The sequence below is a fragment of the Falco naumanni genome, chromosome 8 (assembly GCF_017639655.2).
Source record: "Falco naumanni isolate bFalNau1 chromosome 8, bFalNau1.pat, whole genome shotgun sequence".
NCBI classification, from domain to species: Eukaryota; Metazoa; Chordata; class Aves; order Falconiformes; family Falconidae; genus Falco; species Falco naumanni.
This window is the reverse complement of record NC_054061.1, coordinates 9,840,602-9,859,836: the sequence shown is the minus strand read 5'-3', so window position 1 is coordinate 9,859,836 and position 19,235 is coordinate 9,840,602. Positions and strand designations below refer to the sequence as shown.

Sequence of the window (19,235 nt, the reverse complement as noted above, 5' to 3'; positions counted from 1 at the left end):
CAAGTAAGGATTTTGATTACCAAGTACAGAATTTGAAAGATGAAATGTTAGTGAGAAATTTGGAGAACTTAGGATCCCAGTTGGGAAGACTGGCATTGAGAGCAATCCAAAGAATTGCCAGAAGTTTCCTTAAACGATGGGCAAAAAAAGTGCTCAGGACCAATCTAAGCTCTGTTGCCTTAATAGCGGGCAAACCTTCAGGAGAAATTTGAAGAAAACTAAAGATATCAAGTATAAAGGGGTAACGCACAGAGTGAATTTTCAGGAAGAAAACCATGTGTGGGCAAATATCAATCTTCGCCAAGTTGGCTGACTTCCTAGTTAAAGGAAGTACAGTACATCTAGTCTATGCAGGCATCACAAGGGTTGGCCTGATGCCCTATGGGATGGTGTCACTTGGCCTTGGCGAGGTGGGTCAGGAACTGGCCATGAAGAGTGTGGTAGCAGATGAACACTGGGTACCATGGGAGTTAACAGTGAACAGCCAAAAAGATGGATTTTAGGACTAAACAATATTTTTGCTCTTTCCTGTAGTACAGAAAAAGTTGACAAGTGCATCAGTGCACTGCTGAGATTTTTTAAAATGGGAGAAGAGCAGAATTTCTCCCGCAGAGCACAGGGTGACCTTCTGGGCTGAAATTACCTGGGCTCAAACTGGGATGAAATACAGCAGTGAAGAGTACAAAATCATGCTCTGAGGTTAAATAACGAGGGGTTTGGCTATCGGCTGGCAGCTCAGCTGAAAAGTGTAGAGGAGGAGAAAGACCTAATTACAGCGACCCAGTCGCAGGGTAGATGTGAGCCTGTGACACGCCACAGCCGTGAGAGGGGCAGCCCAGGGTTGGGGCAGATCCACCCAGGAGGAGAGGGGTCCTGGCATGCTCTGCACTTCCATCCAGCCACACAAAAGGCCCCTTCCTGGCATACACACCCATGTCAATCATTACCTAGAAATCTAGAGCTGGGTAAATTTATTTTTGGCTTTGACTGTTGATGACAGGCTTGGAATGTTACCTAATAAGGTGGGACCACTGGATTTTGTGGTGAGCTATATATTCCTGCCCCTACCTGCAATCTTCCTCTCCCTCACAGAGAGCTTGCAGGCTGCGCTGGAGTGGTACCTCTGTCTGCCATGAAGATAACAGAGGTTTTTGTGAAGGCGGCTCTCGCCCTTTGCTGCTGCTTAGGTGAGTGTTTCCTGGGTATTGCAGAGATGGATCTAGCTGAATGAGAACTGAATTTTAATTTCAGTAAAAGTATTTGGGTCTTGTAGTGTGGAGAAGAGTCTTATTCCATGAAGAAATATTCTTCCTGAGAGAGTGTAGCAAAAAATTAGACTTCAAGACTGAGGTTTCAGCAAACCACAATACAGATGACCATTTTCATCATCTTCGTTTGTAGGAGCAAATCTCTGAAGGAGCAGTCCTAGCGCAGGGCAGGAGCTTACACATGGGAGTACTGTGTATAAGGGCAAAGTAAAACTGTTAGCAATGGCATCATTTTCCATGTGAGCAATATAAATGCAAACTTCAGCCTCTAGGATTGCTCTGTGAGTTTACTGTGCTGTTCCTGGTAACTGAGAAGGATGTGTTTGGTGATGGAGGGTGTCAGTGGTCAACAGTCATCTTAAACACGCATGTCCAAACTTCTGAAAGTCAAACAAAAAGTCTCTTAGAAGAGGTTAAAATCCAAGAGTATTGAATTGAAAGTACCTGTGTTGCTTCCCTGTAACATCTCAGGGATGGATTAATATATGTGCTCTCTTCTGTTTTATGTCCCCTCAAAAGTGCAATGAAACTTTATACTTTTAATACATCCAATGACCATTTAATGGCATCATGTAAAACTCCATGTTTTCCTAAACCAAATAAATTAGTCAACAACAGTCATGGAATTTAACAGTTTCATGAAAAGATTTACTTATACCTATTCCGCATATCAATAATCTGATTTATTTTTTTTTCTTTTCTGTCTCTGTTTTTTTCTTTCAGGTACTGCCTTTGGAGTTGAGGTGAGCTACAGATCTATTTATTCTGTTCAGTTCCAGGTTTCTGGTAGAGTGGAAACAGTATGTAATTACCTGATGAGCAAGTGGATTAAATCTAATGAAAGCTTGGCTGTTCAAATAATATTTGTCAGTGCATGACTGAAGGATATTGCAAATTTCACGAGAAAGTAGAAGTTCCCTCATTTTTTACAATACTTTCAATTCATTAAATAAAATGAAGAAAGCGAAAAGTAATTATACAGTCCTATTATATTAACTCTTAGACACAATTTAGTTACTCCAAGCAAAAGGCTGTCGGTTACCTCCTCCTGAGGAATAATGTTTTAAGATGATATGCTCGAAAGCATCAAAGACTGTGATTTTGATAATTTTGTCTACACAGTAAGACACACAGGACTATATTCCTTGCACAGGTTTTCCCATACCTATGTCACAGAGAGGAAAACAGCAGGGTCTGTGTGACGGATTTGTCTGCAGGTTCTTCCCACGCAGTTACGAGGCTCCTGTAACTCACCGGAGACTGCAGCATGATTTGAAACGAGCACACGTTGAGCTGAGGGGCTCTGGTGTACAGCCGGGCTCCCAATTACTGGTTGCCTTCATTAGGCAGCGTCTCACCCACAGCAATCCTTCCTCTGTGCCATGCCTCCCCCGGACCCTGGCAGGAAAATGTAATCAGAAACTTCTGTAGGGAAGATTCACTCCTGTCTGCCTGAGCAGATTCAGAATAACACTTCTCATTTACCTCCCGGCAGAAGCTGCAGGCGCTGTGGCTGCGGTGCTGGGAGGCTGCTGGGGGGTTTCTTTCCAGGAGGAGCCGATGCTGGGGCTGATTTTGTGCTGATTTTGCAGGTTGATTGCAGCCAATATTCCAGCATCAGCAAGGATGGGACGACCTTGATAGCTTGCCCAAGGAACTTAAAGCCAGTCTGTGGCACTGATGGCGTCACGTACAGCAACGACTGTGGGATCTGCTTCCACAACAAGTGAGTATGGCTGGAAAGCTGGCAGAAGCCTCAGGGCAAGGGGTTCAAGGTAAGGGTGGCAGCTTCATCCCCAAGGATGGGTGGGGCGGAGGAGCATACGAGTTAGCTGGGTGCTGACACCACTGGCCTCGAGGCGATGCTGTTGTCTGCGATCCCTGACGTGGGTCTGCTCTCTTCTAGGCAACACAGGGCCAGTGTGGAGAAGGCACATGATGGCGAATGCAAGCCGAAACCTATTGCGGTAAGGCAAAGTCCGTGGAAGACTTCAGCTGGCTGTAAAAGGGGACGGTTCAAGCACCACACGAGCAGAAAACAGAATGTGCACAGGTGGTCTGCGCAGCCCAAAAGGAATTGAAATCTGATGATAACCAAAGTTGAGAGAATTTTTATGGGCTGATACCATGTCTTTGTGCCTTTCTACTTCAGACTTCTAGCCTCTTTAATTGGGAATAAAATGAGAATGTTGTGTTGGCTGAAGGCTGGATCTCACCACCTAGGTAGCTCCAGCAGGACCTTATGAAGGACCTCACAAAACTCAAATCACAGTCCTTCTTGCTGTGCTATTTTTTTTCAGCAGAAGACAGTTCCCACAGAACCGACTTTGGCTTCCGCTTTTGATAGTGGAGTTAGTTTGATGCTGAATTTGTTCCCAAAGGCTGAGGGAGAGTAAGCAGACTGCATAGGAGCGTTAGGTCTTTATATTGAAAATATCGGGTTTTTTTTTCTCTATTCCTCTATTTTCACAGGTTGATTGCACTACATACCGATCAACTGTAGTAGGTGATCACGTCCTGGTAGCATGCCCAAGGATACTGAAACCAGTCTGTGGCTCAGATAGCTTAACTTACGACAATGAATGTGGGATCTGTGCCTATAATGCGTAAGTCTTGTGCATAGAACATTCTTCTGGATCATTAACAATAGTTCAGGCTCTCAGAAACATTTCTATAATAACACTAGTCCTTCTTAAGGCAGGTATCTTGTAATTCTTAAGGCTGTTTGTAATTGTCCAGCCGATCTGAGTTTTCTTCCCTGCTTTCTGTCTGTGCTCACCAGGGGAATCACAAAAGAACCAGAGGACATCCCAGAGCAGAGTCACAAACAAATCAAAGTGTTACTTGGAACACCTAATTACTCCCCACACTTGATTACCATGTGATACAGAAATACCCTGCGTTTGCTGCTACCATCTGCAGGGTGCATTCAGACAAGTCAAGCAGCCGTAGTGTCCCACCAGGGTGGGACCTTGCTTTCTCCCCACAGTGCCTAGAGCGTAACAGGAAAAGTTATTCTCAAGGCTTCGTAACCAAAGCGTTTCTTTCTTGCAGAGAACATCACACCAACGTTAGCAAAATGCATGATGGAGAATGCAAGGAGACTGTAAGTGCAATAGAAGTCAAAATTCCACTTCTTAAGGCTGTTCATAGAACCCTGAGAACCCCACAGATTTCCCTAGGGAACTGCAAGAGGACCATATGGCAAAGCTGATGAGGGTCCCCGTCCACACTTTGCTTTCCTGCACAGTGAGGGTGGGTTTTGCACCCTCCCCGCTCCAAAGAGCGGGTCACCCCATGCATACCACAGCAAGCCGATGAAGGAGGCAAGAGATGGGTATGAAATGAGAACCTGCAGTGAGTCAGTGCTGCAGAGCCCACTTCCCTACGTCCTGAGCTGGTTTTTGTACCCGGGGAAGGGGACGCCCAAGATTTTACTTGCCAACATGCTGTGCAAGTTGGCAGTTTTCTCTTTGGAGGTCACAAGTGTTTCCACCCTTTGCAACAGGGATTCCAAACTCCCATGCTGGTGCTTTCACAGACAGTGAGACTCATGAGAGCACTAAGCATACATATTCATAGAGAACAGTTTATTGTATATTTGTATGAGGCCAACAGTCTGGTGCTTCAGGAAAAGAAGCTTCTATATTTCAGCACCAAAATTCTGGGATGTAGAAAGTCCATTCTCCAGCTGATAGATAATGATTTTTCCCTCTATGCTTTCAAACTCAGTGCTTAACTGCAGGGTATCTAAGTAATAAGTAATCACAGAGCTGGAGAAGTGGGGAGAAAACCAGCACAAACCAGCACAGTATTAGTCAGATTTCCAGCTGATGAAAAATGTTTCCCACTAAATTGAAGACTTTTTTTTTTATTATTGAGAATGGGCCCAGAATTTTTGTATATGTTCTTCTGCCTCAAGGACCCCTTCTCCAAGACAGTCCTTTTTTTTGACTCCTAGAGAAGTAGGATAGTATTCAGAAAGTTCATTTCTGATTGAAGATTTAGCTTCAGTATATCAGGGCTTTGTCCTCTTGCAGAAACAGTGGAGGCTGGGAAACAGAATGGTACAGAAAAGTTTTGCATCAACTTTTCTTTCATAGCAAGGGCTCCACTAAAGCTAATTCTTCTTATTTGACAGTTTGACTGCAATAAGTACCAAACAACAACCACTAAAGATGGCAAAGTATTAGTATCCTGTCCAAGGGACCTGAATCCTGTTTGTGGCACAGATGGCGTTACATATGATAATGAATGTGGGATCTGTGCCCACAACGGGTAAGTCCCATACGTAGAGCACTCCTCCTAAGTAACCAGCAATGCTTTGCAGTCCTCAGAACCATCCTTCTGCATTTCTGCTTATGCCTATTTCTTCAAGTCCCTTAGAAACTGGGTTGGTTTTGGATTTACCTCGAGTTTCCTTCTGATACCTTCTTTGTGCTCATGAGAGGAAACATTGAAGAGTCAGATGACAGCTCCCTGGAGTAGTCTGTGGGCTAGGCAGTGACTGAGCAGAGGAAGGAATAATTAAGAATATTACTTTAAATTGCATGTTATCATGAGATGTGATGAACTTGTTAATGAGTGATGTAGCTATTCTGATAGACTCTTCCAGAGTCTGAAGCCATGGTTTGCTTCATTTTGCACGTGACTGTGACCAAAAGTCAAGCATTTAGTTCCTCACCTTTATTGTTTCTCTCTTCCAGAGAACACAGGACCCATGTTAGCAAAAAACACAATGGAAAATGCAAACAGGAGACTTCCAAGGTAAGTATTCAATATAAAGCATATTTCTCCTCTTTAGCTGCATCAACTGAAAGGTTCCCTGAGGCTACATCTACTTTGAAAGTGAGCTGGCCTGAAGCCTGGCTTTCTCCACATCTATTAAATCTGGTCAGTCCCTTGTGTTGAGGATGCCTACAAATCCCATCTGTCCTGAGGCGGGTGTCCTCTGGGCCCTCCTTGCCTGCACAGTCCTGGCAGATGGGCTGCATGGAGCTAGGCACAGAGTTTTCATTACAAATTCCCACCTACACCAACCCTTGGGGCGGGGATATATTCTGGTGTATGGAGCACTCCAGAAATTTTGATCTGAGTCTATCAGCCAAGAAGTCCCAGAGCTGGTGTCTAGGGCATGCCAACACATGCCGTGGAAGTCAGTCAGTCTGGGCTTAGATCTTCCTTTGAGGATGCTCTTCAAATGCATTGTCAGCGAAGTCTAAATTCCTTCCCTATTTTGGTGTTTTGTTTATAGCTATACTGCAGAATGAAGAAGGGACTATGCTTTTCTCTTTTATTTTGCTTTTCTGACCTATCTTGCATTTGGCATTGACCAAGCTACTTACCCTAGTGATTTGGCATCTCACAAACGATGCAGTGCTGTGCAGTTCCCTCTGTGCACGAGAGGAATCATGCAGAACTGACTCACCCTGGTTTTGAGAGAACCGAGTCGTAGCACCAGTGTTGTCTCAGCACCCCAGTGTAAAAGACATGGCAGAAGGATACGCTGGGGTTTTCCTTACAGAACAAGGACTTCCCCAGGTTTGACACTCCTGCTTTTTGTAGATTGATTGCAGTCAATACCCATCACAAATTATGAAGGGTGGCAAATCCTACATGCCCTGTCCAAGGATCCTGCTCCCAGTCTGCGGTACAGATGGATTTACTTACGACAACGAATGTAGCATCTGTGCCCATAACCTGTAAGTACTGTACGTAGGACTCTCTTTTGGAGTGACTAGCCATAGTTAGTGCTCCAGATGGCTTTTCTTTTGATGCCAAGATGTAGGTATGTCTTTTTCTCTTTCAACCTCCTCGAGCCCCTATCACCTTGATTTTGTTCCCTGATGCTCTGTCTGTGCTCCTTGGGGGAACTGTGGGAGAGCCAGCTCTCAGTCAGAGCACACCATGAGGGCTGTGGTATTTGGGCAGAGGAAAGAGCAGATGGGGCTGTTGCATAGCACACAGTGAGGAGACCTGATAGTTTCACTACTGCTTAGGATTACACTTGCTAATGACCGGGAGAAGCTGGTTCTTTAGGCAATCAGATGTCTCCCTTACCATATATATTTGCTATGAGTTTGATTTGCTTTCGGTGGCACCTGGGTGTCACAGGGCTTAGCCAGTGAGCACCCTAATGCCAGCCTCTCTCTTTCAGAAAACATGGGACACATGTTGAGAAAAGCCATGAGGGAAGATGCAAGGAAGAAAGTACTCCTGTAAGTATAACCAGCTATAAAATAAGTGCTATCTCCTGCTCTCTCCATTCTCCAGGAAGACCCTGGCTGAGTTCAGGGCACCTGCTGGGCTCCTGGATGCATGGAGAGGGGTGATGTACAGGGTTCGTGCTGGTGCTGTCATTCTCCCTAGCTGCTCACAGCGGCTGCAGCCAATGTGCTGTACGTGAGGGCAAGAAAAAATGGGAACAGGCTGGGACTTCAGAGGCAAAATGTCCCAGTACTGCAGATCTCTGAACAGAAATCATCAGAGGCAGCCCAAGAGCCATGCAGCCCATTTTAGCACAGCAGGAGAGGAAGACAGAAGACTGTGTTAGATGTCTGTATATCCATTCAGTGCTAGGATTTCCATTGCGCTAGACAGGCAGGTAAAAAAATCCCTGTGCTCTGGTCAGCCAGGAAAATCTGCTGTCAGGTATGCATACAGGAATAGCTTTATTATCCTCCACAGTAACAATATGTGCTGATAATACCTCAACACATTTATTCTGCTTATGCAAAGCAGCTCTAAAGCACCAAAAATAATTTCATGCATCCCGAGGGACTGCAATCTATTTTCTATAGTAAAGACACATTGTTAAAATGCTGTCTTTGCTTTAATTTGCTCTTGGACCATGTGGGAAATATGGATAATAAGAGACGCTGCACTGGGGAAGCTATGCAAAATGACAGTGAAGTGTCAGTGATGTTAGTGTAGGCTGACTTCTAATAGGTGCATGCCTATATATCCTCAAATACTGAAACTGTTAGATTTTATATATTGTAAATATTTTTGCAAAAGGAGCTGGTGAAACAGTTCTTGCTGCTGTTAAGAAAAAGCGGAAACAAAATCTCAGATTTAGTTAACTATGACAAGCTGGACTTAATGTCAAACACTTTAAATCAGACTCCTTGGGTTAAAGGCTTGTTTTAAAACTTGCATATGTACTACCCTAGGAGAATAATCCTTTTGGCCAGCTGTTCCTTTCTTTCCTCTGTTAGCAGACAATACCAAATCCAACTACAATTACTCGACTAATTTCTAACAGGAGATTAAACCTAAAAACCCCTCTGGTTTTCTGCTTGGCAGAAGCCTTTAAAATCTGGAGGATCAGGGTGGGCAGACTGCAGATGAGGCACTCTGCCACCTCCCAGCAACTGACCCAGCACTGTTATTTTATCCCCCTAGGTTGACTGCAGTGCCTACCTGAGCGATACCCAAACCAGTGAAGCTATCACAGCCTGCCCCTTCATCCTGCGTGAGATCTGTGGGACAGATGGGGTCACCTACAGCAACGACTGTGCGCTCTGTGCCCATAACATGTAAGCCCTGGAGGTCACCCCTTGAGAGCTCACCAGTTACTTGTTGAGCATTTTTAAACTCTGCTTTCTTTTCCAGCGAACGCGGAACCAGCGTTGCCAAGAAGCATGATGGAAAGTGCATAGAAGAAGTTTCCCAAGTAAGTGAAACCTAAAGGAAAATAAACGCTTGAGCTGACCGCATAATTGAATAAGCGCTTTTGGTGGTGTAACCTCCACCAAGGGTCATGCCTTGTGTAGTCCTTCCTTCTGAGGCTGAGTATCATCCTCCCAGCAGCGGGAATATTGGGCACTTTCTGGATGCAGTCAGGAAAAGAAAGAGGAGAGGACAGGAGAGGGATGAGTTATGAGACAGGTGACATAAATGATTTAAGGCTTTACAAGCAGAAATCCCTTTCCCACAGCAGTCTGTCATAGCTGCCGCAGAAACTTAGCAGTCTGTTTTGGCAACATGGGAAGGGAATGCAGAAGACCCAGGGTACCCGCTGCCTTCTGGACACTTGCATTTTACAAAAAGGATGTTCTGCAAGTCTTAGAAAATTGCCTGTGTTTTGAACGCTGATACTTAATGAATCCCTCCCCTAATGAGGGGGTTCAAACCCCTCTCTGTTTTTTTTGTAAATGCAATGTAATCTAATGTATACCAACAATGAATCTTGTAAAAATACCAGATTAACTGTATTTGGCCAGCTCTAAACTATTTACACTCACCGGGGAATAGAAGAACAAAGCCATCTCATTAGCATGTGTTTGAAAGAGTCAACATCCCGAGTCAGATATTTTGTTTCTATACAAACAAACTACAAAATGTCATTCCTTTGTTTCCTGAGTACGCTCTGTGCTCAGACCGGGTGAGATACATAAATCAGGGAGGAAGAGCTCACCACGGTGGAGAAACTGGGAGTGCTCAAACGCAAGACCAGTTCTTCAACTGGTGTAAATCAGCTTCAACTGCTGTCAGTCCTACTGGCAGATTTCAACACTCCGAACCGTCCCTTTGCAACAAAAGACCTGTCAGCACATCTCCCCTCCATTCTTGTGGGCCATGAAAAACACCTTGGTCACAGTTGGCCCTCTTGCAAGAAGTGCATAAATCACGCCATTTTGATTTGCAGATTATTTTTAAGCTGTGTTTTGTAATATCCTGGTAGGTTCTGCAAGGTATAGGGGCATCATGATGAATACAAGGCTGAATGAGTAATGTCTGCCTTCAAGCCTTGATTCAGACTTCTCTAACATAAGGCTCTGAAAGGAAATTGCTAGTTTCCCATGAAGAATGAGTTAATATATAACCATAATTTGTCCTATGGCAGATCCTAACAGGTAGAGGCGTAAGTGTATGTGTGTGTGCCCGGGTGCCCTTGCACAGAGCAGAGCCTGTGCCAGAGCTTTGGTCATCTTTGTTCCCTAGCTCAACTGCAGCCAGTACCCAGTCTCCACGCTGGAGGACGGCAAACAGCTGATGGCCTGCACAATGATCTACAATCCCGTCTGTGGTACCGATGGTGTCACTTACGCCAGCGAGTGTACCCTGTGTGCCCACAACCTGTAAGTACTTGTCCTTCTCCCTGGGGGATTTGCAGTGGTGGTGGTTGGATCCATGAGTGCCAAGTAATGTGCAAGGGCGGTCTCTGAAAGCCTGTACTGTATAGGTCCTGTCTGTCTTTCCAAGCTTTCTTGCTTGCCCTGGTTGCTGTTTGACATGGGCATTCAACCCCAGAACCCCTCAAAATGGGGAGGCATCAACTGGCGAGAGTGTTATTCCAAAAGACATGTGCCTGGTCCATAAGGGCATGTTCTTGTTAGTGCTGTGCGGGCAATGCTGAGCTCATTTGTCTGAAAATCTGTGCACTACGTGGGAGCAAGGTTTGCTCTTGCACTGTGGTTGTAATGGGGAGGGTTGCGGCTAACTACGGTCTCTCCTTCCTCCAGGGAGTATCGGACCAATCTTGGCAAAAGAAAGAATGGACGCTGTGAAGAGCAGGTTTCAAAAGTGAGTGGGAAAGGATGGGAACAAAAAGTGAGGTCCAGTGTCTGTTACACTCATGGGGGACTGTCCTCTGCTCTGGGTTACAACTGGGGAACCGGTGGTGTGCAGACCTGAGGAGAACCCTTGGCAATTTCACACTCATCCATAAAACAGCCAACATCCATCTCATTGCCCTGTAACAGGGCAGGAAAAGACATGACAGTGAGCAGAAACACTACAAGATCACATCTTCTGTCAGGAGGAAACCTTGATTTCCTTATCATGATGTTACAAAGAGTTTCATTTCTCAGTGGGGTGTCATTCCTTGTGCTCGGGGGACACGGTTTGCTCTCAGGCAGAGAAGCTCATGTCTATCTTCTTGTGTGCAGGAGATTTGCAAGGACTTCCAAGAAGTCTCTCCTATATGCTCCTTGGAATATATGCCCCACTGTGGCTCCGATGGCAAAACATACAGCAACAGATGTACTTTCTGCAATGCCTACCTGTACGTACAAGAGTAACCCCTTTCCTTTCATGACCAATTCCTGTACCAATATGAATGCCGAGCTGTTTTCATAATGTCTTTTTGACTAACTGCTTATGGGCATATACTAGACATTCCTGGTGCACCACGACTTGTACAAGTAGATGGTTTTTTTGCATTTTAAGGGAAAATGCAAAGGGCCCATTTCTGTGATCTGTCCATGGCCTCTTGTTTGTTAATGTCAGAGATATTTTACTCATTTTCACCAGTGTGCAATCTGTCCCACAAGCTCGTGAGGGTATGTGGAAAGTCCTGCACTAAACCAACTGCGTTATAGCAAATGTGCAAAACCTTTCATCTTTCCTTTCATTACAGTAATGAAAGGGAGTATTTGGGCTTTTGAGACTGTTCTTTATCTTGAGTCAACACTGAGTCAACACTTGGGCCAGTGAAATGAGGAATAGGGCTTCAGCTCTGAACGTGCTCTGTGTCTAATACTTCTCTTTCCTTTTCTCACCAGGAAAAGCAGTAGGACTCTCGACCTCCTGAGTCTGACTGAATGCTAAGTCTGTGCTGGAGTCCAGCCTGGGAAGACAAGCTCCCTTGCATGTGATTTCTCAGGGGCTGATCTTCCCCAGCAAATTTCCTTCAGTTTGTCTCATTTCCTTAGCTCCTGAAACACTTGTTCAATAAACTCACTCGGCAACATTTCTCTGTCTTAATGCCATGTCTCATCCCTTTTGCCCCTTCTCCTCTCTGACACAGTACTTCTAGTGGTGCATATGTATTTTTCTATTGATATTCTGCTCTACCAGACAATGTGGGTAAATCTTTTCCTGCCACGTGTCACTGCCATTGCTGCTCTGAGGGCTTGACCTCCCCTTGAAACTCCCAGGCACGTCCTTACTCCTCAGAGTCTCCTTGTCAGTATTAGTCCCACCTCACCTTTAGTATCTCCATATGACCAGATCATGGACTCTATCCTTATAGCCAGTGCAAGAACATGGTCTACCTACTCCACAGGCAGCATCTAGGTTGTGGGTGGTGGTTTGTTCTCAAGGGCACTTCCTTGCCATGGGCTAGAAAGGGAAACTGATGCCTAGCCAAGAGGTGCCCCCTGTCCTGGTTCCCACTGCCTGTGCAGCCTGTCCCATGAAAAAGGCAGCAGCTGCTGTCAGGAAAGGTGATCCCAGCCTGTCTCCACTGAATTTGTCCTGTTTTCAAGTTTATAGGATACAATCCACAGGAGGAGAATGTGAAGCTCCCTTCAGGGTCACAGACAACAGATGTGTCTGTCCACTCATGCAATATCTTGATTTATTAAGGCAACAGGATATCTCTGGGTCTGGTGGGCAGAAATGACCCCTGGGGTGTGGGGCAGCCCTGATACATCACTGCAAGCTGCCTGCCTTCTAAAGCTGTTTGGGAAGGAAAAGTATGCAGAGGTTCACTTGTGATCAGTTTTGACTGAACATATAACAAGTCGTATGAAAGTGGTTCTGCCTGGTAGCCTTGTTTTGCCTGCTTTTTTGAGGCAAAAAACCTCAGGACCTAGTGATAGAGTTGCTGTCACTTTGGTGTCCATATGGATGGCAGGGAGGTAGGGGGACCTAGGAGCTGCCCTTCATCGGTTGACATCATAGGTACAGCCACTACCCCTAGCTCCCGGTCACCAAAGCTATTGCTAGTCCAATATTTCAGGGTTAAAAGATTTCTTCTGGACTACAGCTAGTGCCTCCCTAGCTCAGTGTCCCATTGTAGTTTACCAGAGAAAAACACAATTGTTTGGATTGGTTTGGAAAGTCACTCTTTGAATTGTCAGGCTAGAAGAATAGGCTGAAGGCAAATGTTCCTGACTTGGAGACACTGTGGGTATTGTATCAGGGAATGAGGCCGTAGTACCTCTGTGCCATTAGTGTCCATGGCTGGCATGTACTTTTCAAGACGATTTGTAACTAACAATGGCATATTGTAATTTTCTTGGGTCTGTGTCCTAATGTAAACGTTCCTTTGGTTTATATAACCTTTTTGCCATTTTCTGTTCAGGTGTTTTAACAGAACATGCTGCTTTACTGTTAAGTGTGACTTGGTTATCCTCAGGGATAAGACCTGAATAATTTATTTTTTTTTTGTGGACTTTGGCAGACTTTCACTTGGACTTAGTTCTGACCTCGGCTTTTGCAAGCCTTTGCAGTAAAGCTGTCAAGATCCAACTGAACGGCATTAGCTGGGCACAACTGTGCCAAAGCTGCTGCTGTGGAGCTCGTTCTCTGATGACACCAAAGGCAAACATGAACTCAAGGAGGCACAAAGTTGAGATTAGCTCAGAGGAATCCAGGAAAGAAGCCAAAGTGGTCGTTAGACAGAGGTTTCCATGCAGTATTTGCCAGTAGGTTTCATGTAAAAGTATATAATGGAATAAATCACTAAAACTGGGCCAGAAAATGGGAAAAGCCTGACATTGGAGTTTAAGTATCCCCCAGGCTCGGGGAGTGTTTTGTGATAGCAATATAACGCTATAAAAGTAGGACAGCCTTCTTCCCAGGGACAGAGCTGTTTTCTGTGCCTCAGAGTTGTTTTTCAGCTGTTCCAGGGTTACTACTGAGTGTGTGTTAGATGGTTTCTCTCTGCTTTGTGTTGGAAACGGCCTCAAGTTGTGCCAGGGGAGGTTTAGATTGGATATTAGGAAAAATTTATTCACCAAAAAGGTTGTCAAACACTGGAACAGGCTGCTTGGGGAAGTGGCTGAGTCACCATCTCTGGAGGTATTTAAAGGACGTGTAGACGTGGCACTTAGGGACATGGTTTAGCGCTGGACTTAGCAGTGCTGGGTTAACGGCTGGACTTGGTCGTAATGGTCTTTTCCAACTTACATGATTCTATTCTGAGGAAGCAATGGTCAGGCAAAGGTGAGCACATTCAAGAGGAAGCATTGAAGTTTTGTGTCTTAGAGAAGAGGTAGAATGATACCAGGTTTAAAGAGACTTGAAAGGTGGTTTTAAGGTATGGTTGACTGAGCTGCATGCCTGCTTGCCCTTAGATAGGGGAATGGCTGGATAGATAGAGATTACTGGAGAACACCAAGAGATCGTCTTGTGAGCTCAGTGCTTGCCAGGCTGCAAATTCAGTAAGTCTCCAGCGTGAGGGTGACAGATGCTTTGGTGCTGCTCAGCCTGCTGCTCCCTGGCTTCTCAGGTGCATAACGTTGCACAGTCCTGAGGCTGGCTTTCTTACCCACCTTGGGCAAAAGCCTGAGCAGCTTCGAAGTGGTCACTTTACTCTCAAAAACCATTCAACTGTCATGCTAGGAAAGCCTGTTTTTTAACTTGGGAAGCGGCACTAAAAGGATCAGGATGCAAGCATGGATTTAGTCCTGTTTCGGTGCACCCTTATTTTTGCACTCTTGCCATGAACAGAAGTAGCTGCATGTGCAGCCTCATACCCTCGGTCAAGGATACGGTGAAGAAAAAACTGACTTTCCAGTGCCTGCTACGACTGCAGCATCAGGCGTCTAAAATTTACTGCTGAAAACACAGCTGGTCCAGCTCCGCACGCTGCTTTGCAGGCACCCTGCAACCCTCCGGCTTGGGAGAGCAGGGACTGAGCTGCCGAGCCGCGCCAAGGGCTGACGGACTTTGATGTATTTCACACTGATGACAGTTCAGCCTCAGGATTCATGACCTGTAAATGCACCAGTACATATTTCAGGCGCAGTATCTTAAAAATATAAATGTCCTCTCTCCTTCCTTGTTTGTCTAACTTATCTTTATAGACTTATCAATGTTTTCTGAGTCTACAGTCATTTTTCTTATAACACAAAGAGGAGGAAGAATGAGGTGGAATCATTTAAAACCTGATTGTAAAGTGGGATTTACAAAACAATACACAGTCTTTTCATAGTGAGCCGAAAGATTCTTTTTCAACATTTATCAGCATTCACCCATCTGTGAACTGAAAAAAGCCAAACCGCACAATGGTATCTGTCACTAAACTTCATTCAAGCACTTTACCAAAAAATCTATACCTTTCAAAATTATGTCTGCTGATAATTTGCCTTGTTTTAGCTTTTTTATTTTTTCATATGCTGCATTTACTAGAGAAGCTTGTGGATGGGCCTAGACACTCTGTCACTCTCTTGAGGGGTGCTTGAGAGTGACAAGGCTCACCCTGCTGATTTTCAAAACTGTTCTTTTTTCAGGAGAATATTTAAATTATTTTAAACCACTTTTATAACTATACGTTTCTCAAAAAAGAAAAGAAATATAGAAATAATTACACAAACTCACAAACTCAGTCAGGTCTATTTAATCAGCCATTAGCAAAGAAAATACTGGGAACTAAAAAAAAAATCCCCAGGCCTCTAGATTTAAAGGAATATCATTCTGGTACCTACTCGTTCCATCCATCAATATGTTCACACTCAGACAGGTTCATTCTCTTGTTGTAATTTAATGTTTGATACAATTTTATTTGGTTCCTTGCCACGCTCTGGGTTCTGGTTGCCTGCTTTCTGCTGATCAACCAGTAGATACGACAAAGGCAGGGAGCAGCAGCGGAACAGAGCCTGCCTCCAGCTGTAGGCATCCACTCAGACAAGGAGCGTTTTGGATTTTCATGGATTTTCACCGGCTAAGGTGCGGCCCCGTAAGTTTAAACATACGGTAAATCTGCAGACAAAAAATGTTCACACAGTGTATCGCTTCCCGCCTCTCTTTTATTTATAGAAGTAAACCCTTAATTTCATTCAAGCCCCCCTGAAGAACAAGGAATGTTTGGAAATCTATTGCTTTAGACTCTTTTTCTCTCTTCCCTTTAAAGCTGTAGCACATGCCCCAGGGGCATCGCTGAGGATGGCCAGTCCAAGCGCGGGAGCGGATCTGTGGCACAGATGGTTTCACTTACACCAGTGAATGTGGGATCCGTGCCTATAACGTGTCAGCCCAATGGAGAGAACATGCTTTCTGAGTGACAGTCCCCTAGCCCCTGGCCTTTCCCTGTGCTTTTCCAATTTATCCTGCTTTTCTCCCTCTTCACTTGCTGTTTATGCTATGGGGAAATCATGAAGATTTAGCAGAGAAAAGAAAATAGCTGAAGAAAATAGCTAGAGTGGAAATCCAAATGATGCAGCACATTTAGATGGCATAGGTTTGTTGACTGATAGGATTATAAGAGCCAGAGACAGTAAAACCTCTTCACTGTTGGTGGTTAACTCAGATGAACTGTCCCCCACTTGCATAATTTGGGAGTTTTGTTTACATTCCCAGCATCCATACCCCTTTGGGAAAATGGTCACGCTGAGTCTCGAATGGCAGACTTTCCCTGCAGAGAACATGGGATACCCAGGGACTCAGGAACAGCAGTCATCCCAGTGACTACGAAGGAAGGCGAACTCCAAAGCAGCCTGAACTCCCATTGCTCCCTGTGGCAGCATCCCAAATAATGTCAGCCGGATGCTGAGCAGGCAGCGTACGATTGGACGTAAGTGATGCATAATACCTTCTGTTGACATTTTATTTGGCAGTGATTTAACGCTAGCTTTCTAATATTGCTATTCTCCACAGGCTGCATTCAAATGTATGAAGAGAAAGATGGCAAAAAGATGTAAAATACAAGAGAAGTAGCAGAAATATTTCTTTGCTATGCCAGCGTGCACAAACAACCTTCACTGACAGCGTCAGGAAAGCACAGCATAACCTATTTCAAGACCAGAAAAGGAGACACACAAAACCTCTGCAGATATCGGTGCGTTCAGCTCCTCTGAGACAGGAATTTTTTGTCAGGTTGCAAATGGGGCACAGTGCCCAAGCCAGGGGATGTAGGGGCCATATGATCATGTACAGCATAGCAGCTGTCATGCAGGTACTAACATATTAAGTAAATACCTGCATTACTTTGCTAGTGCAATCGTTTAGAGATGGTAAGTCCTGCTATCTACCTCAGTGTCTGTGAAATAGTAAATTAGAAATAGAAATAGAAAAAAAAGCAGCATGCTCCTTTCTGTCAGCACCAACGATGCTTCACCCATGTGCAGCTGCAAAGAATCAGCCAGTGGTCTCATTAAAGCTGAACTTTGCAGAATAAATATATATTTTTTTTATTTTGAGGTTAATAGTGGAGGAAGAAGTGTTCAGTTGTTATGATGCCAACAGTCCCTCAGCTATAGAAACTCTTTCCATCCAGTTCCTCCTATTCTAGACAAGTGATCGAGTTATAGCACCCTGATGTGCACTGTCTCTATTCTCCCTTTCTCTCCCACTAGGGAGAGCAGTGGATTTTCATTCTTAGCCCATTTCACCCTATCCTTCAGAAAGAAAAATCCCTTTTTGCTGCTTTATTTACAAGCTCTTTCTTAAAAAGCAAACCGTCATTCATCCCAAATCCCAGAGGCTCCTGGTTTTCTTCCCATAAATGAGAGCAACCACCTTCATTTGTCTTTTCCAAACATTTCTCACATGAATTTTTGCGAGTTTGTAGGCTGGTAAGTGGAGATCTGGGAGTGTGTTTTTGTTTGATGCTCTGCTTGCTCCTGTTTTGCATTGCCTTGTCCCATGGTTTCACACGGAAAGAAAACTTTACCTGGGGATGTGAGACATTGCTGTTTCTTGGGGCGGTTAATAGGGGAGCGATGCCTCCAGCTTACCGTGGCAGCAATGGACTGGCACCTCCAGGAAAAGCTGCTTTGCACTCCTGGTTGCTTCCTCCCATACAGGGTTTGTGCAGGGTGACACACTCTCGAAATGTTTACCTAACTTAAAAAACACTTTAGAATAATTCCTCTCTCATACGTGTCATTATCTGTGTATAAACTTCTGCACCTCTAGCTCCTTCAAGTTTTGTAGAACCTGAGTTCACCGTGCCCTGAGCTTGCATGAAGCAGATCCCGGATCCTGGCCCAAAGGGCTGTGGAGCTAAAGGCTGATGGGGATCTCATTCACAGCCCTGGGGCTGGTCTGAAAACCCTGAGTCCAAGGCTTTGGCCATTCACTCAAGGAAATTCTTCCTCGGTTACCTACTACTCCAGACAGAGCTCAGAAAAATCATTCCAGTTATTCCAGTCCTCCTGAGTTCTGATCAAGAGCATAAAAGGCAAATATAACTCATTTACAGCCAGTCCTCCCCCAAACGCACAAGCTTGGTGTGTTACTTACCAAGAGGAGGGAGATGTAACCACTGAAGGTTAATTAACCTTTTGTCAGGAACACTTTGTGATCTGTAGACATGTCTGTCAATCTTATGCAACAGAACTGAGGGGAGCGAGCACCGAAGGCATGTTCCTATGATAAATTAATGAGGCTTGGCAGCTGACTGTGAAGAGATGATCCCTGTATTTCAAGGGAGATTGTAACCTGTCTCTGCAGCCAGCTTCGCCATAACCTTTGTACTGTAGTTGTATCTGGGACGCTTAACCCTCTGTAAACAAGCTCTTGAATGCAGCTGTCCAGGGATCAGGTGATCTTCCTTGAAGCCTTTGTGTTCCTTCTTGCTGCTCAGTAGCATGCAGCAATTGCTCATCCCAACCATACTGAATTACTTTTTCCAGCCCTGCTAGTTAGTCAATTAAAATATCTTACTTCTGCCTATAAGCCTCGCTTGCCAACGATGCCCTTTGGTGGTTTGCGCAGCTGTCTGAAATCCAAGGGACAGAGCCACGATCCCCCTGCTGTGTGTTACTCTGATGATGTGCATGCTGCTAGATGACTGGTAGCTCGAAAATGCCTTATCTGCTGTCTTTCGGTGATATGTTCAACTATTCCCCTGGTTTATATAACCTCAAAGTAATTTGCTTTCATGGCAGAACACGCTTATTCATTCTACTTTAACTGTGCATTGAGTTATACATAAAGTCTCCTTGCAGATAAGAACCTATTGAATTTTATTTTTTTTTTCCTACCTTTGGAAGATTTTCTCCTGACCCCAGCTCCTGAAGGAGACTTTCCCAGCCTTAGCAGTGAGGTTGCCAGATTGACTTTCTCCTGCCA

At 44.8% G+C, this 19,235-nt stretch overlaps 1 protein-coding gene and 1 long non-coding RNA gene across 3 annotated transcripts; one reads left to right on the top strand and one right to left on the bottom strand.

Annotated features, from left to right (window-relative positions):
* The first annotated feature begins 1,066 nt into the window (after window positions 1-1,066).
* Window positions 1,067-11,964, top strand: LOC121092262 (ovoinhibitor-like). Of its 2 annotated transcripts, none has more exons than XM_040602945.1 (16): window positions 1,067-1,187; window positions 1,992-2,011; window positions 2,861-2,994; window positions 3,175-3,235; window positions 3,741-3,874; window positions 4,323-4,374; window positions 5,410-5,546; window positions 5,975-6,035; window positions 6,834-6,970; window positions 7,426-7,486; window positions 8,673-8,806; window positions 8,883-8,943; window positions 10,215-10,351; window positions 10,736-10,796; window positions 11,162-11,277; window positions 11,777-11,964. In XM_040602945.1, the coding sequence occupies exons 1-16, from the start codon at window positions 1,133-1,135 to the stop codon at window positions 11,820-11,822; spliced, it is 1,407 nt and encodes a 468-aa protein (XP_040458879.1). In that variant the 5' UTR covers window positions 1,067-1,132; the 3' UTR covers window positions 11,823-11,964. The 2 variants fall into 2 exon arrangements, with proteins under 2 accessions (XP_040458879.1, XP_040458878.1); XM_040602944.1 differs by having other exon boundaries at window positions 10,736-10,823.
* Window positions 11,965-15,681: 3,717 nt separating this feature from the next.
* Window positions 15,682-18,574, bottom strand: LOC121092264. The gene is made up of 2 exons (XR_005829236.1): window positions 18,405-18,574; window positions 15,682-15,923 (listed from the first exon to the last, which is right to left on the bottom strand). It is a non-coding gene; the product is annotated as an uncharacterized LOC121092264 (long non-coding RNA).
* Window positions 18,575-19,235: the final 661 nt, after the last annotated feature.